This window comes from Colias philodice, chromosome 31, assembly GCF_061535455.1.
Source record: "Colias philodice isolate Cphi_HAF_F1 chromosome 31, ilColPhil1 Martin Lab GWU primary, whole genome shotgun sequence".
Classification (NCBI taxonomy): Eukaryota; Metazoa; Arthropoda; class Insecta; order Lepidoptera; family Pieridae; genus Colias; species Colias philodice.
The window spans coordinates 233410-257898 of NC_143116.1; the positions used below are offsets into that span (position 1 = coordinate 233410).

General features: G+C 31.8%; 2 protein-coding genes and 1 long non-coding RNA gene across 4 annotated transcripts in view; 1 reads left to right on the forward strand and 2 right to left on the reverse strand.

Annotated features, from left to right (window-relative positions):
• Positions 1–4545, reverse strand: part of LOC149474978 (uncharacterized) — a 30516-nt gene extending 25971 nt beyond the window's left edge. For both annotated transcript variants that reach the window (XM_089713830.1, XM_089713829.1), the window contains exon 1: positions 4397–4545. In XM_089713830.1, coding sequence (XP_089569956.1) covers positions 4397–4399 — 3 coding nt within the window. In that variant the 5' untranslated portion in view covers positions 4400–4545. The remainder of the gene's footprint in view (positions 1–4396) is intronic.
• Positions 472–1436, reverse strand: LOC149474979 (uncharacterized). The gene is made up of 3 exons (XR_016318163.1): positions 881–1436; positions 693–754; positions 472–618 (listed from the first exon to the last, which is right to left on the reverse strand). It is a non-coding gene; the product is annotated as an uncharacterized LOC149474979 (long non-coding RNA).
• Positions 4546–17771: 13226 nt separating the features above from the next.
• Positions 17772–23611, forward strand: LOC149474980 (uncharacterized). The gene is made up of 6 exons (XM_089713989.1): positions 17772–18336; positions 19487–19652; positions 20401–20597; positions 20787–20915; positions 21567–21733; positions 22162–23611. Exons 1-6 carry the CDS (start codon positions 18161–18163, stop codon positions 22644–22646), a joined length of 1320 nt encoding a protein of 439 aa, XP_089570115.1. The 5' UTR covers positions 17772–18160; the 3' UTR covers positions 22647–23611.
• The last annotated feature ends 878 nt before the right edge of the window (positions 23612–24489 follow it).

Sequence of the window (24489 nt, forward strand, 5' to 3'; positions counted from 1 at the left end):
TTGTAATTATTCATTACAAATAATCAAAATAAAATAGCCAGAACAAAGTTAGGCCCTGGTAGGGTAGGTAGGCAGGTACAGCAATGTGAGACGAACACTGGCTTATTTATACCAATAATAATGTATTATAAACATTAAATTAAGTTTACTTTCTAACAACAAAAATACATAATATTAGCTAATGTGAAAGCGAATCAACCAATCATCCCACAAAAATGAAATGTGCACACAAATATTCATCCAAATCGGTTCATGTCATTAGGAGGAGTGACTGCAGCGCCATCTTCCGGGCCCAATTGTGTTTCCAGATCACCCAGGAACTCAATTTAATATACTTACACAAAATTTTTCGAAATGAAAACTCACATTACTATGTAAATATGAATATAAACCTGTTTTATTACTAAGCAATTTCCCGCACAGGTGTAGTAAGTATAAATCAAATTCTTTATACAACATACTTATCTACCACCTTCTAAGAAATGTAATTCTTGAAATTATTTCGTATTTTTTTTAAATATAATACTACTCCAATGAGCTCCTGTTCCATATTATGTCCGCCATACTTCCACTAAGTTCACCATGATTTTTTATTTCTTTGCACTTTGTTGCTTTTTGCTAAAAATGGAATCATGCGATAAAACCAGTAGAACGTTGATAACATACATTTTTGACTGAATAAAGGTACTTACGAAGGAGTGGGTTCACATTGTGAACAATCAGTGGGTTTATTTTCCTTCTGGATTCCGGATTTCTGAAAAGATTATCTATGCTATAAATGAAAATACCTTACACATTCGTTATGTACTTAAAACAGGGGTACATATCAAACATCGTCTATAATACAATTATCATCAAATTTAAAATAAAACCAACTTACTTCATTAATTTGTTCCAATTGTAAGCATTCTTTTTCCTCCAACCTTTATGTTTCTTCTTCTTATTTTCTTTATTGTCCCCATTTGTCTCATTTTGTCTTATCGTGTTGTCACCCTTTTTTACGATTGCGCGAGCGACACAAGTTCCCCGTGAGACGGCCGTAGCGGGAATGACTCGTGCAGCGATCGGGGTAGGAAGATACAGGGCGGCTCTCGCTATATTGGCTGGTCGCGCGCTAATTTCAAGTATTTCTTGTTTATTTCAAAACCATCGCATATTTCAAAATTCTAAATCGGTAGACGTATAGGTTGTATATTTTATAGTTAATATCCAAAAAGTCGTAACTTTACGTTTGTTATTTTGAAGATGCCAGAGATTATAAAAAAATAACAATGAGAACTTTGTATTTTTTTTCTATCGAGAAAATATCATGGAATCATGTTTCTAAAACGGTAGACGTATTGTGTTACTATTGAACTTTCTTGTCAAGAATTTTCATCACGACAACTTTAATAATATAAAAATTACGAAGGTTTAAAAAGGGCCGTAAATGTTAGAAAAATTAATTCATCACCTTAAACTAGCTTTATCACGCAAGTTTGTTCACATTGTACATCGATAAATCCTACTAATATTACCTACAAACGCGAAAGTTTGTGAGGATGGATGTTACTCTTTCACGTTAAAACTACTGAACCGATTACAATAAAATTTGGTAAGTAGATAGCTCAATACCCAGAATAAGACATAGACTACTTTTTATCCCGGAAATACGTACGTTTATTACGTTTCTTAGTTTTTGTATGAAAGAGTAAATAAAATATACCAAAACTTTCAAATGATATAAAAATAATTTTAAAGTATAAAAAGGTCATTCATTACAGTAATAAAGTTTTTATAACGCTTTAAATAGCTCGTATAAACTATTACTTTATTAACATTGTATAAATTAATTTATAAAACAAATGAACTTGACGTAATGCAATTCATGTTTTAATTATGATGATGCAGATGAACAATTATCACTTACACGTACATAGTATAAAACGAAGTCGCTTTCTCTGTCCCTATGTCCCTTTGTATGCTTAAATCTTTAAAACTCCGCAACGGATTTTGATGCGGTAGTTTTCAATAGATAGAGTGATTCAAGAGGAAGGTTTGAGTATATACATATATACCACAAGACAGTTCTTTGGCATATTATGATATATTATGTAGTTAGATATAATTTACATCTTATATATAAAATTCTCGTGTCACAATGTTAGTCTGCATACTCCTCCGAAACGGGTGGACCGATTCTCATGAAATTTACTGTGCATATCGGGTAAGTCTGAGAATCGGCCAACATCTATTTTTCATATGTACCACGGGCGAAGCCGGGGCGGACCGCTAGTATTATGTAAAATTGAATTGTAATATTGACATGATTTTAAAGAGCAACTATGGAGTTTCGTGCCGGTTCTTCTCCATAGATATCTACTGCTTTCCGAATCGGTGGTAAATGTTAAAAATATATTATGTAATGACTAATGACGATGCGAAAGTGCTTGTAAAATAAGTCTAATTGAATAAATAAAATAATAAATGTTTGAGTTTGGGTTTATAATTTAATATTAGGTTTTAGACAATGTAGGCGAAGCCGTGGGCGGTAAGCTAGTTAATTTATAAATCAAATGAACTTGACGTAATGTAATTCATGTTTTAATTATAATGATGAAAAAAATTATATAATTAATTATTAAGGTAATAAATATTCTTATTTTCGAAAGTATAGTTGTTATACAATTTTATTATGAATATATTAAAATATAATATGCAAAAGAGAAAGATAATTTTAAATACTTTTCATATAAATATTAATTATTATTATAAAAATAATTAAATTGAAGAGTTTGTACGTTTGACCGCGCAAATATAAGGAACTACTACACTGATTTAAAAAAAATTATCGATATGTACGTAATCCCTGAGTGTATCACGAGCGAATCCGGGACGAATCACTATTGCACATAATAATCAAAAAGAGCGTGTGTGCAGCGCACACGTGTCAGAAGTGAAACTTCTTGAGCAAGATTCAAAGATACCAAAATCGTCGTTTACTACATGACGTGACGGTATTACCATGACGCGACCTTGAAATTTTACTATCAACGCGCCCAAAGATGTTTCACTTCAATAAAGTTCAATAAAGTTTGTAAGAATGTATCCAGGATGTAGGTATGTTTGTCACTCTTTCACGCAAGAACAACAAAACGGAAGTTGATGAAACTTGCCATTGTTGTAGGTTACAAAATAACAAATAAGGTGTAGGAATACTAGCTATTGTCCGTGGTTTTGTTCGTAGGTGAACGTGAAACCACAGGCCTAATAGCACATTTGCTTATTTTTAAAAAATATGTAACCACAGAAACTTTATTATAATCAAATTAGATTATTCGTGATTTTTGCTGTTTTTCTGCATTTCACAGTGGATTAAATGTTCTTCTTTCTTTCACTATCATTATTTGTATCTTATCGTATCGTAACTACTAATATTATAAATGCGAAAGTTTGGGAGGATGGATGTATGTGTATAATTGTGTTTGTGTTGTTTGTGTTTGTGTTGTTTGTTTGTTACTCTTTCACGCAAATACCTACTAGTGAACCGATTACAATGAAATTTAGCACATGTATAGAGGGTAACTTGGATTAACACATAGGATAGGTTTTATCCCGGAAATCCCACGGAAACAATGCGGGTTTTTCTTTGAAAAGGCGGGCGAAGCCACGGGTGGAAAGCTTGTTCAATCATAATTAAACATATACAATTTTCATACAGTGTGCTTAAGTAATAATTTTCATCATCAGCCCATATACGTTCCCACTGCTGGGACACGGCCCTCGCAGGCCATCCACCACGCTGGCCAAGTGCGGGCAGATGTCACATGTCAAATCTTTTGCTCCAATTACTTCTTAGAAATACCGGTTTCTTATTTTTTCTTGCACGAATTTGAGTAGAGACAAATGTCGATAAATTGTAAATTTTAATAAAAATTCACGCTCATATTTTAAGGGCTGATTTTTCAATCCTTGGTTAAAAGTTAAAACTTATTCGTCGAATAATGTATAAAACTACCATTTTAAAAACGTATTCTAATTGCCCGTATTTGACGGTTTACGTGACATTTTAATATTATCGTGTAATACTTTATTGGACGGATAAGTTTTATCCAAGCATTGAAAAATCGGCCCTAAAACTCGTAAAAGTTACTAAGTTTTCCTTCACCGATTACAGCACTCAGCAGTAAAAATGTAGTTACATTGAAAATTTCAAGAAAAATTTACGCACGCACTTCTGTCTTAAAAGCTCAGCTCTGATTTATTAACCAGTAATTTACAAATAATAAATACACATTTAATAAAATCCCTACAAGAATCAACTTTAACAATTTTTACACGCCAAATTCTCAACAACGTACAACGAACAACGCTTTTCCAAATAACACAATTCCAAAATAATTAAAAAGAAACATACCATTATTTACACTAAATCCAAATGGCACTACACAACACACAACACTTAATAATACTTAAATAAACGTGTGTTCTGTTCGGAAGGTCGCCACACACTGAGATGAAAGAAGAAAGCCTTTACACCAAAAACTTGTAAGACCTCTTTCGTATACCATAGTCGTATACTCTGTGATAAGTGGCGCGAATTGCGTGGGAGAATGTCCGGAAATATAGGAAATACAGATTAATGATGTATTTTATAAGCTTTTATCAATAACTGCGTTAAAAACAACCGACTTCAAACTTGCACTTGCAACATTTACAAATACAGACAAAAATGCTCATAAAATAAAAACTACTGGGCCTATCCGAATAAAATTTTTATGGGACCAATTCGACACCATCCCGCATCGAACAAAAAAAGAATCACGTAAATCGGTTCAGAAACCACGGAGTAATCGGTGTACATACATAAAAAATATATATTCTGCAAATAAAGCAATTTGAATTTGAATTTGAATTTGAAAAAAAAAAATAAAAAAAAAAAAAAACATACCGGCCGAATTGATAACCTCCTCCTTTTTTTTGAAGTTGGTTAAAAAGCTCAACAATACAGATATTATTAATACGTATACATATATTAGCTTCACCTGTATTTTTGTAACTGACTCATATAAAACGATGATGACCCACTTTAAACGGATCGGTGACAATACAATAATTTCATAGCGTTGTATTTAGTTTTTTAAACTATAATTGTTATTTTTAACTAGCTTCATTGGGGCTTCATACTTCGAAAAGCAAGCTAAAAATCTTCATCATTCTTGACAAAATTCTTTTGAGCTTCTAAGCTTTTAAAGCTCAAGTAAAATAGAAAGATTTATTCATTTTTGACTATCTTGATCCTGGCTTCATTCGCGTGTTATCTGGTTAAAAAGTACTAAATCAGACTACAATTTATCTCTGTACACAATTTTAAATAATTTTTTTAAGCTGTTTGTGCACGAAAGAGTTTTTTTATGAATGTAGAGTCATATATTAAACTTTTACAATTATCAAAAACAGCATGAATGTATTAAGCAATTTATAACTGTTTAAAGTGAAACTTCTTTAGGTGAGTTGAGAGAAAAATTTGAAGGTCGCGTCATAGCAATACCGTCACGTCATGGAATAAGGCGACGATTTTTGTATCTTTGTTTCACTTCTGACACGCGTGCTCAGCACACACGATCTTTTTTTTCATAAAAACATGTAAGTACTATATTATATTATTTTTATTTAAATAAACCAACATACAGATAAAACCTGCAAACCAAACAGCGCATATAATTACCTAATACAAAGAATTTCACGCACCAACTATATTTGTTACTACCTACTGGTTTTCAGAACATCCAAAAAGAGACAGCACTTGTATATGAGCGTAAAATGCGTAAAATTATGTAACACAAGATGGCGACTTTCTTTCTTTATGTAATATTATATCCTGGTTGCATACTTGACCTAGGTAATAAATTTAGTCTAAATATCTAGAAGTAGTTTTGATTTCATCTATACTAATATTATAAAGCTGAAGAGTTTGTTTGTTTGAACGCGCTCATCTCAGGAAGTATTGGTGTGATTTGAAAAATTCTTTCGGTGTTAGATAGCCCATTTATCGAGGAAGGCTATAGGTTGTATACGTAGTATATTATTATTAGTCTATGCTATAGGCTATATTATATCATCACGCTAAGATCAACAGGAGTGAAGCACTGCGGGTAAAACTGCGAGGCATCGCTAGTTGTTATATATTGTTATTTAAACATTGTTTGGTATTTGTTTGTTTATAATTTTTTTCATGAAAACCCTCTAACATCGAAAAAATTTTTCAAATCGGACCACGAGTTCCTGAGATTAGCGCCATCAAACAAAAAAAAACTCTTCAGCTTTTTAATATTATAGATAAACATTCATCCAAATTATAAACTATCTCTTAACACAAATCCATTGAAATCCGTTCAGCAGTTGATGCAACAGACAATTTGCAATTTGCAAATAATTCGGTTAAGCACCAGAGGGCAGAGCTTAAAGCTAAATTGAAAGTTGTATTCACTTTCGCCAATATGACGTAATATTAAGTTACTAGCTTAGATCATAAGTTGTTAACTTAATTGGTAGAGTGGACTTTGAACTTATAGAAGACTAGCTTTTCGCCCGCGTTTTCAAAGGAAAACCCGCATAGTTCCCGTTCCCGTTTGATTTCCGGGATAAAACCTAACCTATGTGTTAAATGTTAATCCAAGTTACCCTCTATATGTGTGCTAAATTTCATTATAATCGGTTCAGTAGTTTATGCGTGAAAACCATACATACATACATACAAAGCTCTCCTCTTTATAATATTAGTCTATACTAATATTATAAAGAGGAAAGAGGAAAGGAGGAAAATCGAAGCTACATTTATATGTAGCTTCGATTCCCATGAATGGAAAAATTAGATATGAATATAGGTATTATGCTTTTCTCGATGAATGAATATGTTTTTCTAATGTATTAAATATAGATATTTAATATATTTAATATAATATAATTTATAATATAGATATGTATTAAATATATTAAAAATATGTTAATATGTATTAAATATATTAAAAATATGTTAATATGTATTAAATATATTAAAAATATGTTAATTGTTATGTTATTATTTCTGTAAAAATGGCTATACCGATTTTGTACCTTGAAATACTTATTTGCGCACGTAAAATATACCTAATAGGTGAGGCACATCCTATGGGTACATATATACTATTTCTATTTCTATAGTCTATACTAATATTATAAAGCTGAAGAGTTTGTTTGTTTGTTTGAACGCGCTAATCTCAAGAACCACAGGTCCGATTTGAAAAATTATTTCGGTGTTAGCCCATTTATCGAGAAGGCTATATAGGCTGTATATCATCACACTAAGACCAACAGGAGCGGAACAAGAAGCTAAAAAGACTTCGTGGCAGCAGCAACAGCATTCTGAAAGTGTTGTGCGATAAGTTTGACTCGCCAATATTGGAACATTTCCGTAAAATTCTAATTTATCATTAATAGTATTGTGCTTTTTAATTTTTTATGTTCGTGATTATAATGTTAATGAATAAAAATATATTTTATGTAATGAAAATTAATATAATTCATAATTAAGTTGACATATTGAAAAATAAAATTTATGTATTGTTAATTTGTTACTAACATAGTTATAAGAATATTGTTACTAACAAGTGGACCAATGATGTTACAATAAATAAATGAATTAAATTAAATTAAATGCGGGTAAAACCACGAAGCGCAGCTAGTATAATATTGAATTAAATCATTTTTCACAAATATAGTGTGTTAAATTTATACGAAGGTCATCGGGTCGTCATCGTGAAGGTTTCACACTCCTTTTCTCAAAAATGAAGCAGCCGGGAAGCAGCCGGAGTTGAGCGAGCAGATAGAATTGATCGAACTACTGCATATGTACCTATTACCTATGTTATTAATTTTTGTTATATGTAATAAATAATGGTGTTTGAGTACTCTTTCATTTAATTTCATCTAGATTTGAACATCTGTTTTTGCGTAAAAAGATACAAACATACATAATACTTGATATTCATAAACTATCTCTCATAATATGACGTAAAGATGACACTGTTCAAAACAATGTGTTTCCGTGGTTTCCACCAACAAACAGAATAATGAATTAGCATGTCAATGAAGTTATGGGACTTTAAGGATGGGTCCGAGATCCGTTCTGCGGTCATTATCTTGGAATGTTGTTACTTGTTATGCAATCGGGGTGACCACACTTTCCGTTTATAATATGGGACAGTCCCAAAAAATAACTTTTTTGTTTTATGTATAATAGATTATGTGTAATGTTTATGCTTTAAAATGGGCAGATGAATTTATTTATTTAATATTTTATTCAAGACAGTGATAGAAATGGACACATTATCCTTTTTTATTTTATTTATGAAATTAATATACATATTCGACTGACCGGTTGGCTTGGTTGGTAGTGGCCCTGCCTTCCAAGCCAGATGTCGTGGGTTCGATTCCCACCCGGGGCAAATATTTGTGTGATGAACATAGATGTTTGCTCTGTGTCTGGGGTTAATTATCTATATAAGTATTTATTTAAAAATTATATATGTATGTTTATCAGCCGTCTGGTTTCCATTACACAAGCGAAAGCTTAGTATGGGATCAGATTGTGCCGTGTGTGAAAATTGTCCAAAAAAAAAAATATTATGTTAATAATTGACATTGAATACTTCTAAAACAAAACTAATAACCTTTTCTCTTTCTTCAAAGTCACAACCTCAAACACCAATTTCAGTAAAAGCTCACTCCTGTCACATGCCAACAACAGCTCTGTGTCACTGTCCAACCATTAATTCTGTAGATAATATTAGATACTTGGGCATAACTCTGGATAAACTTTTAAATTATAAAACTCATATTGGTCTCCTAACAACTAGGGTCAGAAAACTTATTTATATTTTTAAAAATTTGAGACACGTCACGAACACTGCCGTTCTACGCACCGTCTACTATGCCTTGTGCGAATCTATTGTCACATACTGTATTGTATGTTGGGGAGGTGCCGCAAAAACCATACTGAAGCCCCTCGAGGTGGCTCAAAGAGCAGTTATGAAAGTCTCCACGTTTAAACCTATGCAGTATTGTACAACCGACCTGTACAAAGATTGGAAGGTTCTCACCGTTAGACAACATTTTATTTTACAGACTATTATTTTACAACACCGATTAACACCTCTAGTTACAATCTCGTTTCGACGAAAGAACAAAATCTGCACTGTTCCTCGGCCATATAGCAGGTTCACCAAGAGGTTCTTTTACTTCCTCGGACCCTATTTGTATAACAAAATTAATGATAGTCTTAGCATCTATGCCTTACCGTATTCTAAATGTAAATTAACCGTACGCGTCTTTCTATTAGGAAAAACTTATGACGAGACAGAACAACTTCTTGAGATACTGGCTTAAAGTGTAAACGTGACTCTTGCTTAAATACAATATAATATTTCAAACACACACACACACACACACACACACACACACACTTACACGCACAAATATATATACTTTCATACGATACAGTTTCATACGACACACCCGCATTCTCACATCTTAAATTTATACATATTTTTTTTCTCTACTCTCTATTGTAACCAATTTTAATTATAATTAAGTATTTGCTAAGAGGCTTTTTGTGAATTTATTTTAGAGGCAAGCTGTTTCTCCTAAACACAGGTTGCCCAGTAACCTAGCTAGGGAAACATTGGCTTGTATAAATTGTTTTGGTAGCCTTTTATTTATATAATTTTACATGAATATTAATTGTATATTGTAATAAATTGTAATTGTAATTGTATGTATGTATGTTTAATAATAAATAAATAATAAATAAAATAAAATAATGGCTTAAGTTTTCAATAAAGTAAATCTAAAAGAAATAGTTTCAAAGAGTTTTTCATCCCTAAAATTTTATTTAAATACGATAACTTAGTCATTTTTGGGCATAGGTAATAAGTAAATAACAACTAATGAATATCTATCATCTATCAAATTTCATCTAAATCTCACCATTTATTACGAGAAACACGAACTTACATTCAACCATCCATCATTATAAATAGCCTTCATATTATAAATTTTTAAAACATAAATACATTTTTTTCTAAAGCACATCTAAAACACGTCTTGAGCAATATATATAATTTAAATTTAAATAAATAAATGGTCCAATTTGATTTTGAAAGTGTCCCAGCATCCCACTTACTCTCACTCATGGTGACCATCTAGAGAAAGCGCCCCCTGGCCTTACTCACTGTGAAAGTCATATAATGACCTTGTTGACATTTCCCTAACATTTCTGTAATATTTACAATATTTTGAAAGGCTATTTATAACAATAAATATAGGATAGGCTTGGGAAAAGTCTTATCTAAATAATAAACACATCCTATACTTCATCATCACTACATAGTATAAAACAAAGTCGCTTTCTCTGTCCCTTTGTCCCTTTGTATGCTTAAACCTTTAAAACTACGCAACGGATTTTGATGCGGTTTTTTTAATAGATACAGTGATTCAAGAGGAAGGTTTTAGTATATTATTTATTAGGTTTTAGACAAAGCGCGGGCGAAGCCGCGGGTGTTAAGCTAGTATACTATAAAGCTGAGTTTGTTTATTTGTTTGAACGCGCTAACCTCAGAAAGCACGGGTCCCAATAAAAATATTATTGACCCATAAATTAGTCTATGTATCGAGGAAGGCTACGCTAAGACCAACAGGCGGAGCAATGCGGGTAACACTGCGGGGCATAGCTAGTACTTAGATTATAATAGGCCAATAAAAATTAATTTTTTACTCAATAACGAAACAATACATTTACATGCTTATAATTAAAACCAATAAAAAAACAGCAATTTATGTAGAGTCCGGACAAATGACATTAAAATATAAACACTTTTATTCATTCTATTAGTTAAATAAAAACAATTGAAAAGTAAGCAGTTTAAATCTTGTCATGAATTTCGAAATACATAATATGAAATTAAAACTTTGTGAAAACACAAAAAGCTCCAATGACATTTAAGTTTTGAATTCAAAATTCAAATTCAAATAAAATAAACTAAAATATAAATATTTGAAAAAGATATCAAAGCCTTAAAAGTACTTATAAAATTTTAAGGGAGTTTTAACACATTGAATACATACATGGTAATACTGCTAAAAATTCAGATTTCTCTTTCGTTTTGTAACAAGCCCTTTATGTAATGAAAAATAAATATTTAACTGTTATTACGTAATAGTACTTCATTCTTATTTACTTTCAGTACACTGTTATGTTAACATTTATTGTATACTTGCTTTCCGCCCGCGGCTTCGCCCGCTTTGTCTAAAACATAATAAATTATATACTAAAACCTTACTCTTGAATCACTCTATCTATTAAAAAAAATCATCAAAATCCGTTGCGTAGTTTTAAGATTAGGGATATAGGGACAGGGAAAGGGACTTTGTTTTATACTATGTAGTGAAGTGAAGCTATATCTATTATTACCTTTTTTAAACCATAAAAGAGGCGGCATTCAGATATAAGATAATAATAACATTTATTGAAAGAAAACAAGAAATAAAACAAATGCGTGCATGAAAAATCTTTATTTTTAACTGTTTCACATTACTCTGAGGGCTGATTTTTCAATTCTTGGAACTTATTCGTCGAATAACGTATTATACTACCATTTCAAAAATGTATTCTAATTGTCCGTATTTGACAGTTTACAGGTGACATTTTAATATGTTCGTGTAATACTTTATTAGACGGATACATTTTAATCAAGGATTGAAAAATCGGCCCTAAATACAATGCTAGATTACAAAATGCCAGTCTACTTAGATTCGAAGTTTTCCTTCACCGATTTGATCAATGGTAATGTGCAGTTAAATTTAAATTTTTCATTTATCCACATTTCCATTCCTCCAAAATTTTCAGGCTTATTTTTACAATAAAAGCTATTTTATTCAAGTCGAAATCTGAAAGAGGGCTTAAGACATTGCCGCTCTATTGATTGCAGTAATGAACCTACCTACTAGAATTAATAAAAACAGTTTAAAAAAGTACACAATATGATTAGTAAAATTACTTTTAATTTGCAACTGATCCTTGTTATTAAGGATCAGTTGCAAATTAAAGTGTACAAGTTTGAATTACAAGTAGGTCATAATCGAGTCTAAAGGAGTCGGTTACAAACATACAGGTGAAGCTAATGAAGGCGTGTTAAAAATTATATTCAGTGAAAGTTTGAACAAATAATAATGGTGTTCCGCGTTTATTGAAACCTGTTCTGATGTCACCCGCCCATAACATATGTGCCAAATATTACGTCTTTGTTCAATATACAACAAAAATGAAAGTATTTTTCAGAAATATAGAATTATCTAATGTATTTGTATGTTTGATCTACCAAATTTCAGGTTTTATGAAAAAATTAGGCTACGTGAAAATGAAAATTTTAATTCTTATTACAGAAATCTACTATATAAAAATAAGTCGAGTTTTCCTTCCTGACGCTATAACTCCAGAACGCACCAACCGTTTTCCACGGTTTTGCATTCGTTAGAAAGGGCTCGGGCTCCGTGAGGTTTATAGCAAAGAAAAGGTGTCTCTGGTGGCGAAACGGAGTTCGCCCGGTTTGCTAGTTGTTCATAAAATATTTCATTTGCAAAGAGAAACATAATCTCCATTCTGTGACAAGCTGATTAAAACCATTTTCAGTTATATACAAAATTGAACATGTTAAAAGCTACTTTATTGAAGTTTAACTTCTATAAGCGCGTTGAGAGTAAAATTTCAAGGTCGCGTCATGGCAAAGATTTTGGTTTCTTTGAATCTCGCCAAGGATTTTTCACACTTTTTTTATTAATCGTGTCAAGATGAATAACCGTTTTTGGTTTTTATATCAATTCTAGTTTATTTTTATTTCTGTCAAATGAATGAATATGTATGTAATGTTTTTCTACCGAATGAAATAACAAATTCATAACGTGGTAACTACCGATATTCTCAGCAATTTAACTCTTTTTAAAAATACAATTCATAAACACTTTTAAAGCTTACTGTTCAATCTTTCATTAAGATTTCAATTTTCACTACTTACTACGCTATAAAAGTGTATACTTAAAACTAGTTGTGTACTTCGGATTTTAATGAATTTTTTTAATAGATAGAGTGATATACAAGAGGAAAGTTTTGGTATATAATTTACTAGCTGTGCACCGTGGCTATCTAACACCGAAATAATTTTTCAAATTGGACCTGTAATTCCTGAGATAAGCGCGTTCAAACAAACAAACAGAAGGTTTTAGTATATAATTTATTAGGTTTGAGACAAAGCGGGCGAAGCCGCGGTCGGTAAGCTAGTTACATAATAAAGAAAATACCTCTTAATTAAACAATTTCTAAATACCATGCTTGTAAAACATAATCTTTTCAAATAAAGGCAAGTCCATCGCCATGTTACATAAACTGTCAAATTACGTGAACAATATGTGTTATATTATGCGTAGTAAGGAAGAAGCCGGGTTATATTTCGGTAAATAATGTATAACTAACTAGATTTAAAAACCTAATCTATGCTAATATTATAAAGCTGAAGAGTTTGTTTGTTTGATCGCGCTAATCTCGGGAACTACTGGTCCGATTTGAAAATTTCGTTCGGTGTTAGATAGCCCATTTATCGAGGAACGCTATAGGCTATATTATATCATCACGCTAAGACTAACAGGATATATATGACTAGGAAATAAACGTATCAAAGCAGATAAAATGTATTATACTAATAATACAGAGCTGAAGAATTCGATTGTTTGAACTTTAAACCTCAGGAAATATTGGATTTCAAAAATCCTTAGTGTATGATATAAATAGGTATATAAATACATTTATAAATACACTAACTATTTCTGTTAAAATCGGTTAAGGGCCAATTTTTCAACTTATTCGTCGAATAATGTATAAAACTACCATTTTAAAAACGTATTCTAATTGCCCGTATTTGACAGTTTACGTGACATTTTAATATTATCGTGTAATACTTTATTGGACGGATAAGTTTTATCCAAGCATTGAAAAATCGGCCCTAAAAAGAATTATTTAACAGCTCGTATATATAAAACATTAGCTTCGCCCCGCGGTTTTATCCGCATTGCTCCGCTCTGGATTGGTCTTAGCGAGAAGATAGATATACATATAGGTTATAAGCCTTCCTCTAATGGACTATCTAACAGTGAAACATTTCAAATCGGACCCATCATTCCTGAGATTTACGCGTTCAAACAAACAAACTCTTCAGCTCTATAATATTATGTTATGAAAGTGACGTTCAAAAATCAGACCAATACACCTTTCTAAAGTAAAAGCGAATCAATCGATATATGAATTAATTTCTCATCAAATTTCAATAAAAATGTATTTTATTTACTCATAATAACTATTTATCTCGATTTAATTAAAACTAATGTTATTGCTCTTATGTAAGAGAGATAAGTGTTTTTTGAGGAAATAATAAAAATTAATTCATTTATATTCTAATTTAATACTAATGATTTTCAAGAGGAAAGATTTGACTTTTTTAAAGTTCGTAATGTATTACGTGTAAAATAAAAAATGTCACCAATTTTGATAATTTATGAAAGACTATCTTTTTGCCCGCGGCTTTAATTGTTTTGGATAGAACATCGAGAAAATCGAGAACCAATCTATCTTATCTCGTGGGTTCGATTCCCACCCGGGGCAAATATTTGTGTGATGAACATAGATGTTTGCTCTGTGTCTGGGTGTTCATTATCTATACGTATAAGTATTTATTTAAAATTATATATGTATGTTTATCAGGTATCTGGTTTCTATAACACAAGCGAAAGCTTAGTATGGGATCAGATCGTGCCGTGTGTGAATATAGTCCCGAAATATTTATTTATTTATGAAAAAAATTGCATCAAAATCCACAGACTGTTTTCTATCTATATAGTATTTAAAGCAGATAACTGAAGAGTTTGTTTGTTTGGTTGCACGTGTCTTAGGAATTACGAGACCGATTTTTCTAGAGAAAAGAGGTTTGAGAAAACTCTGTTCTTTTAATTATAAATTTATAACCATACAACTGTACATATTGCGTATACAGACAGACAAACAAAACAAATAACCTAGCAAGCAGGTCGGTCTAAAATGTCAGCCTGGTGGAGCGGAAGGGCATGCCTCAGTTCACACCCATCGATAAGGTTGTGCTTATGCATAAGCGAAGCTATAGCGTTTTGAAATCTATACTAGATAATATAGTTAGCGGAATAGGCAATAGGGAGCGTATTCGGCCTTCATGGAGGTGAAACATGGAAAAGGGATTGTTGGCCAGTTAGCGAGGACGGTGGCAGATGTCAGGCACCGCGTTCGGCTTCGCTCTCTTGTTATTCGCTCTCTTGTTTTGCGATACACGGATCGGATAGACCACCACCATTGTCCGCTTATTATAATTGTTAACATTTAATATTAAAAATTGTGATTATTCTTTGAAAGTATTTTCTTTAAAATAAATAACCGTCTAAAAGGCTAGTTATATTATAAAGCTGAACAGTATGTTTTTGAAGTGAAACTTCTTTGTGCGTTGAGAGCAATGATATTATATATAGAAACAAGAGGTAGATACGTCATCAACGCACCAAAACTGATTCCGTGAATTGGTCCTATTTGGGACCAATGCAATCAGTCAGATTGTCACCGGTCCCAGTGAGCGCATGTGCCGATAGGTACATTAAAGTTGTCGAAAATGCCTTCCTGTGTGTTCAGAAAGTGCACGTATTCGTGCAAAAAAATAAAGAAAGATAAAGGAATATCATATCACAGCAAAATATATTAAATTATTACAGTTTAAGAGTAAAAATAACAATTTACAATTCTTTATTAATGACACTTGCTTGACACGTGTATTGAAATAATGAAAGGGACAAGAAGCTTATATCTAATACACTGGAGATTGCACTATGACCATTAACTTGTAACAAGGAAATATGACCTTGAATGACGCCTGTATGTTTTTTTATCCCTTTCACACCTAACTTGGCAAGTTGGTGTGAAAGGGATAAAAAACATACAGGCGTCATTCAAGGTCATATTTCCTTGTTACAAGTTAATGGTCATAGTGCAATCTCCAGTGTATTAGATATAAGCTTCTTGGAAAGGGATAAAACATTGCTTCAATCACTAGTGTGACAAAGCTAGCGTACACTGTGTTCAAAGATTATCATGTAGATATACGATTATTGAAAATAGAACGGTTATTTTATTAATTTCGATTTGGGTAAATACTTGATTAATTTTATATTTAAATCCACACAGTGCATATAATTAACAAATATATCTATTTATTATATACAATGAAATCGTGATGGCAAAAATGTTTGTTTGCAAAAATGATGTTGAATATACGTATACATTGAAGAAAAGATTATCGCTACTGACGAAAAATGCTATTTGCTTTTCTGTAAATAGCTATTGGACATAAATTTTATTTGTGTTTTAGATAAAAAAAGGCGTATACTTCATCCTTTCTTTTATTTCATCCTTTTTTTTCATCTAGGCACCACTATTATTATAATTATCCTACAAGTTGGAGTGATGACCTTGTACGGGTTTCGGGAACTGCCTTGAAACGAATAGCGTAAGATCGGTCCTTATGGAGTTCTATAAGGAGGACTATATGCAGTATGCTCAGCAGTGGGTGATTATCGGGTGAAATGATGATGACCGAAAACGAACACCACAGCTAGTAATAAATACTTAATACAGTTATATCTCCAAAAAAGTTTTTTATTTTTTTTTCATTTTAATACGACATCATAATAATCATAAAATAGTAAATGAAATTGTCACATTTATTTACTTGTGCAGGAAACCTAACATCTATAACATTGAACCTTCTGTGTCGTTAATCTATGCCAATTACCATGGCAACTATTTGTTTATTTATATTTAATTGGTGAATTCTTATGACTTTTGCTTACACCTGCGCGGAAGTGACAAACTATCTTTGTCTTTTTTGTTTATATCATTTTATTAGAGCCATCTCTCTTATACAGTCTGTCAATGTAATAAATTAAGTAAAATGAAAATTGTATTTGTGTGTGGATATATTGTGAGTATATAACGTATCTATACATAAAATATCATTGGTTGAGAGTAAAATTTCAAGGTCGCGTCATGGCAATACAATCACGTCAGGTAATTTTGTTAACTTTGCATTTTGCCAAAGAAGTTTCACTTCTGACACGTGTGTGCACACACGCTCTTTTTTGTTTGGTTGAACACTCTTATCTCATAAACTACGGTTTCGATTTGAATTTTGTTCAGTGTTAGATATCTCATATCGGCTATATATTATCATCAATTTAAGACCTATAGGAGCGGAGCAATACAGGTAAAACCACACCGCTAGTTATTTTATATTTATCACGAAAAGTAGAGTAAAAGTCGTTGAAAATTTGTATGAATTCTACGCTGGTTTAACTGCTTACAAAAAGAAAAGAAAATATATAAATTAAAAGTAAATTTTCTACTACACTACTCCTAATCCATGTAGCATGTATGCAATTTACAATTTGTTACTTTTATCAAGAAATCATGTAGATATTTTTGATGATAAATATATATAATACAATCACACACAATAATAATAATATGTACTATGTTTATAACTTTCCGCTCTCGCTCCACTCATCACCAAAGCCACACCAACTCAGTCAAGCGTGATATGGGTTACCGATCCACGCAGTATCTCCCACACCGCCCTCCGAACGGCTGTTGTGTAACTGATAGAGTTGCATCGGAAACTGTTCAGCCGTTTTGTAGTAATGGAATATATTGTGGATTAGGAATTGGAGTTCATCAGTTTTTGTTTAGCCGTTTTGAAGTAAGCTTAGTAAAGCTAGTTTTTTGACGGTTAACACAATTCTTAAGTTAAGGTTTTGATTCTTATAAAAACACTACATATCTGATTTACATTGTTGCATTTAACCATTCTATATTAAAATTATAGCTTAAGGTAAAACTTCATTCCTAATAACTTTATTAAATCACATACAAAATTATTTTAACTAAGAGTCCATACATTTCACACAGATTCAATAACCAAACCATCATCATGACCATTTAACTCCTAAATAACTTACAAACTACAAAATGCACAAAAACGAAGAAGACAGTCGTCCAGGATCCCGTCGGAACTCAGCCAGCCTGTCCCGACGTAACAGTGTGACAGACAAAAAAACTAACCCACCAACATCCAGCCATAGCACGCCGAAGAAAACACAGAAAACTTTCGACTTTGTTGTTACTGGCAAGCAGATACTGAAAAAGTAAGTATTCTACCGATTTACTACATCACTATTTTATTTTCCTACTATTTTCTACTACAACTCTTCTATTATAATACTATACTGCTTTTCTACCATCTAAATCATTATCATAATTATAACATGGTTATGCAACAAATGTGTTATCCAATTATAATTTACTAGCTTTCCGCCCGCGGCTTCACCCGCGTTTTTAAGGAAAACCCGCATAGTTCCCTTTCCCGTGGGATTTCCGGGATGAAACCTATCCTATGTGTTAATCCAAGTTACCCTCTATATGTGTGCTAAATTTCATTGTAATCGGTTCAGTAGTATTTGCGTGAAAGAGTAACAAACACACACACACAGATCCTCACAAACTTACGCATTTATAATATTAGTAGGACTAGCTTTCCGCCCACGGCTTAGGCCCGCGGCTTAAAACCTAATAAATTTTATACTATGTAGTATTCCACTATATTATGATTAACTTATTACCATTATTAATCTATTTTATATCCCAATTTTACAATAGTAAACATCATACGATTCTAGCAAACTTCCTTACACACTAGAATTCTATATTTCTTACTAATTCCATGTATATTTGTCTATGCTAATTCTTTATTCTTTATTTTCCAACACACAAATATTATACTAACATACGACATATACACACACACACGGTATTTGTATCATACTATCAACTATCATCTCATTGTACTACCGTGCTATTAATTTGAAAAGTGCATTAAATTTTAAATACAAATCATTTCAGAATTAATACGAGCACATTATATAAGTATAGAGTATTGAAAAGGTAATCAGAAAAGATACTAGTAAAGTTTTCGTACACATTTTGTATATTCTATTATTATAATTATTCTTTACTCTCTTTAACATATTAGCACAGTATTACAATATTATTAGAGATTTTGGCAATCAATCATTTTTGTCCAGTATTTTAAATTAAGGTAAAATTTAAAATAGCGCCATCTATCGGTTATAGTGTAACTATTACAAGTAAACTTAAATGAATAAGAAAACTACACTAGATGGCGCGCTGTTCAAATAATTAAATTAATAATTTGGTCTTTATGTATTTTTATTTAATACGAATAAGTAAATGCAATTCTTATTTAATTGTTACAATATATAATTTTAAATGTTACAGAAGTGACCGAGCAAGTTCACTACCAGGGACGTATCACCGACGTCAGTCAGTGGATTCTTTGATAAAATCGAAAAGATTATTAGATTCGCCAAAACGACTGGCTTCTCAAGCTTCGAGGAGCAGAGATGCGTCTATAGATGATGAATTGTCTTTGGAACTATCGCAAGTAAGATTCAAATAGCATTAAAAATAAATATATTGACGTTATTTATATTCACTTATGTTTTTAACCGCAGTTTTATACTGTGTTTAATTAAATAGACAGAGCGCATTACCTTATTATTTATTTCAACACTGTAAGCTATTCATATTTGTTTTAATAATAATAATGCTTAAATTTGCAAAAAACTTGTTGAATATGAAAATTGATTTAAGCGCCATCTTTGGGAAATATGCAGTACTAATTTAAATTATAATGCTTAGCGCTTCGTAATGTCGTAATCTATAGTAGTTCAATAATATTACTACTAGATGGCGCTGTAATAAATATTTCAATTAAGTTCTAGTTTACGTTAAAATTTTGAAATTGTTTCGATAAATCAATCATAAAATAGTAGTTTTTGATAGATAAATATCATCTTATATATAAAATTCTCGTGTCACAATGTTAGTCTGCATATACTCCTCCGAAACGGGTGGACCGATTCTCATGAAATTTTCTGTGCATATCGGGTAAGTCTGAGAATCGGCCAACATCTATTTTTCATATGTACCACGGGCGAAGCCGGGGCGGACCGCTAGTAATTTATAAACTTTACTATTGTAGCGATTTACCATAGTACTAACAAGGAATAAGGAATAAATAAAACAACAATATTATAATTCATAACACATTTATTTAAAAAAAGCAATTAGGTACCAAGCGAATGAGTAAAAACATTTACAATGAAAATGTTTCTTCTTAATTGTTTTAGGTATCAGACTTCGAAGATACCAACTCAAAATATGGAATCAACAAACAATTCACAACATCAACACCGAAGAAGGTCCATCGTCGACTTATTCATCATGTGTTGGCTGAAAAAACTAAATCCGTCGATTCCCGCTGTAGTAAAGACAGCTCTTCTTTGAGTAGAGATAGTTTTAAATCATCAAGTCCTAGTCCCTATAGGTATGTATTAAAATAATAAAAAAGAGCGTGTGTACACGTGTCAGAAGTGAAACTTCTCTGGCAAGATTCAAAAAATCGCCGCCTTACCTACTCCATGACGTGACGGTATTGCCATGTAGCGACCTTGAAATTTTACTATCAACGCGCTTATAGAAGAATTATTTTAAAAATAATAATATAATTATACAGGCACGCAATGAGCACAGAGCTAGAATGTTCCTCCGGCTCGCCGACCTCAGCCCCGTCCTCCGGGGACAGCGCACAGGGCTTCGCCCCCGACACTCTGATGTCTTCGAGGAGCCAGGATTTGCAGGACAGGTATGCTCACGGATTTATATGACTAGGCTGTTTTGCATCGTAAAAATACATAAGTACTTGATTTATTTTTTCCCCGTAACACCGTGGTACACTGTAGTTTAGTGCATATATTATTGCATGTATTATATTTGTAAAAGAGCGGGTCCTCCTGATACAGGTTTTTGTAAACTTACTAGGAGGACTCATCCACTTTCTGTATTTGAAAATTGTGTGTATGAAATAAATTTATTTTTCATTTTCATTTTTCATATCAACGTACTTTGGCATAAAATCATATCCTTATCTTATCGTAAATGCGAAAATTTGTTTGTAAGTATGTTAATAATTATAGATGACTGCCACATAAATAAGGTTATGTACTACATTATATTATTATGTTTTCTTGTAAGTTTAAAAGTAATTGTACTGACTACTTAGGTACTGTCTTTTTTAAGGTTTCCTGATTATACAACTAGGTATATAAATATTACATGCAAAGAAAAATATAAGTATTTATTAAAATTATAATTTATATACTTGTACAATATGTTTATCAGCCGTCTGGTTTCCATAACACAAGCGAAAGCTTAGTATGGGATCGTACCGTGTGCGAAATTTGTCCTGAAATATTTATTTATTAAAGAAAAATATATTCAAATCTATATATTTCAGTTGCTGTGTGAGCACATGGCAAGACTCAGAGAGACAGAAGCCAGAAGGCGAGTGGGGGCAGTTCTGGGCGAATTACAACAATTCTCTAGCCCGTGTTCCTGTCAGCAGATACTATGACCAGTGTCCTACGCCGTACCGTACTGAAGATATCGATGTAGGGGATTTTGGTAGGTTTTATCGTTCAAAATATAAATGCTTACAAAGCTGTCTATGCAGTGTCCCACAGTCGTCGGTATACAAAACTCGACAAAACTTACTGTCATGCATTTACTGTTTACGTAAAAAAATATCATGAAAATCCTGATGAATTTTTAAGCTATTGCATAGCTTCTATCGCGGGCCTTGAGCGCGGGGACCGAATCGAGAAATTCCGTAACGAAAAAACCTCACGCTCCCCACTCCGACGGGTGGAGGTGTGGCTTGAAGGCATAGCATGCAATAGCTTTACCGTGGCAGTCCCCGAGTGCCACACGTCGTTTTTTTTCTAAGGGATGATTTCTTAAAACTATTTTTGTACACCCCTTACTGGCAAGTGGCAACCCACCCTCCGCACGCGCGCTCATTTAAATAATTATTGATAATTTTGTTATTCCAGAATTACTAAGCGAAAGCGTTCAACGATCTCCTGAAAACATACATAACATTAACAACGTTATAAGAAACGAGGGACTCCACCTCACACCACGTGAAACTCAAAATATTATAAAATGCGCACACATTCTTGGCAATGTCCTAACTAAAGCTATAGAAAGACAGTCTAAAGAAATGGTCGTTGAGAAAAAAGTTGAAGAAGTCAATATAGAAACCACAATAGAAACAGATCCAGAAAAAGAAATTAAAAAAAAATCAATGTCTCTGAACCTGAAAGAGACAGTGCTACCTCTAGAGGTGAAAGAAGAAAAGAGATGGGAATCTGTGCCAACTCAAACTGACATTTCGTTGCCGAACACGAAAAGCGCGCCAAAAATATTTGAGAAGATTTTACGTCAACTGTCAAAGTCATCGCTAGATGATGAAAAGAAAATTTTGGAAAATCCAGATGAAAATCAGGAGAAGGATCTCGCTCAGAATGAAAATTAAATTATTATTTTGACATAGAGTATAAAAAAAATCTATTATACTCGCAAAAGAAAATTACAGTCACAGTTTTTTTTACTTGTATTGGGTAATAAATAAAAAATCATTTTTATCTCTGTCTACCTCTCTCACGATAAAGCACAAGTCCTGTAGTTTTTTGTGTAAGAAAAGTTTTCCCAATCTTAAAATACACAAGTGACTTTTATTTTCTTTTGAGTAAATTTTATGAATTATTGATAAGGATAAAAAATGTCGTCCCAAAATATCTACACGTCCTCTAGTCGTAAACAAAGCATATTTATGGAAATTAGACAAATATATTATTAATTTTAATTATTAAGTACATAAGTACTTGTTATATGCATGAATGTTTAAATATGTACATCCTGATTGATCCAAATGTTACCTGTTATATATGTATTTCAAAACTATTTATTTTTGTAATATTGTCAGTAGACTAGAAAAGAATTTAGCAAATAATCTACTTAGTTAATGCCATCAGATTAAAATTTGTTGTGAAATCATTGAGGTATTATTACTACGTATAGAGAGGACAACGAACAAAATCTTATAGAGTTACACTTTGATATAGATAGATATTCTGCCTCTTATTACTTATATTAAAACCAATCAATGTAACAAATAATATTGTTTATCTTATTAAAAAAATATGAATATACTTATCAATTAAAACCAATCAATGTAACAAAAAAATGGTTTGAGACAATTGACTCTAACTCGTGTTACAAATAGTGTAGTAGCGATGTCCTCTCTAGTACGTAGTTAATAGTAACTCAATGTGTGAAATGGACATTTTACTCATTATGGAAAAAAATAATATAATTATAAGGAAAACATATTTAACAGTCTGTAGCTAGTCAAATTTAAATATTGTGTTATGTAATAAAATTACTTTATGAGAATAGTGAAAGAATTACTTTTAATTTATTAATGAGTTTAAAAAAATATCATTGCATGAGATCACAAATCACAATGTCATCTATGTATTATGTAGTATAATAATTGTATTGTATATCTCTTGTTGGGTTGAAAATAAAAGATTCAAAAATAATTTTTCCATAATTTATTTCAAATTAATCTATACACAATTAAAATCTATCAAATATAATAACTACAGATAATATATTACTTAATTTTCAATTCCGAAACATTGCTTTGGAGAAAAATGGCCTTTATTCCGAATCAAATAAAAATGACATTCAACAGATTACAGAACAATCCATGGCTATTTTCGCGGTTAAACTTCAATATGACAGCTGTCATTTTTGACATTAAATAAACTGGCTGTCAATTTTGATTTTCGCCAAGAAGCTTATATCTAATACACTGGAGATTTCAGTATGAACATTAACTTGTAACAAGAAAATATGTCCTTGAATGACGCCTGTATGTTTTTTATCCCTTTCATACCCACTTGCCAAGTTAGGTTTGAAAGAGATAAAAAAACATACAGGCGTCATTCAACGTCATATTTTCTTGTTACAATTTAATGGTCATAGTGCAATCTCCAGTGTATTAGATATAAGCTTCTTGATTTTCGCCGCAAAAATAGTTCTATATTTAGAAAAAAACTTTCACCGCAGCTTATATGTCAGTTGACGTATTTCATAATTGTATCTATTTAAAACTTAACTAATTTATCATTCGGCACACGTCTTGTGTCGATTTATGTACAATTAACACTAGTAAGCGTAATTATCGAGGGTTACACCTAAATCTATTGGACGTATGATTAAAAAACGAAAAATAAAATTTTAATTTTTAGTTGCAGTGTTTCGAAAAAATAAGTTTTTAAATCCATAGTAAGAAATTAAATGTTTTTCGA

What these genes read in the sequence shown, in the direction of transcription:
- LOC149474980 (XM_089713989.1), top strand. Translation starts at nt 18,161, where the DNA reads ATGCACAAAAACGAAGAAGACAGTCGTCCAGGATCCCGTCGGAACTCA. An exon ending in GGCAAGCAGATACTGAAAAA is followed by an intron (nt 18,337 to 19,486) that starts GTAAGTATTCTA and finishes TAAATGTTACAG; the next exon opens with AAGTGACCGAGCAAGTTCAC. An exon ending in TATCGATGTAGGGGATTTTG is followed by an intron (nt 21,734 to 22,161) that starts GTAGGTTTTATC and finishes TTGTTATTCCAG; the next exon opens with AATTACTAAGCGAAAGCGTT.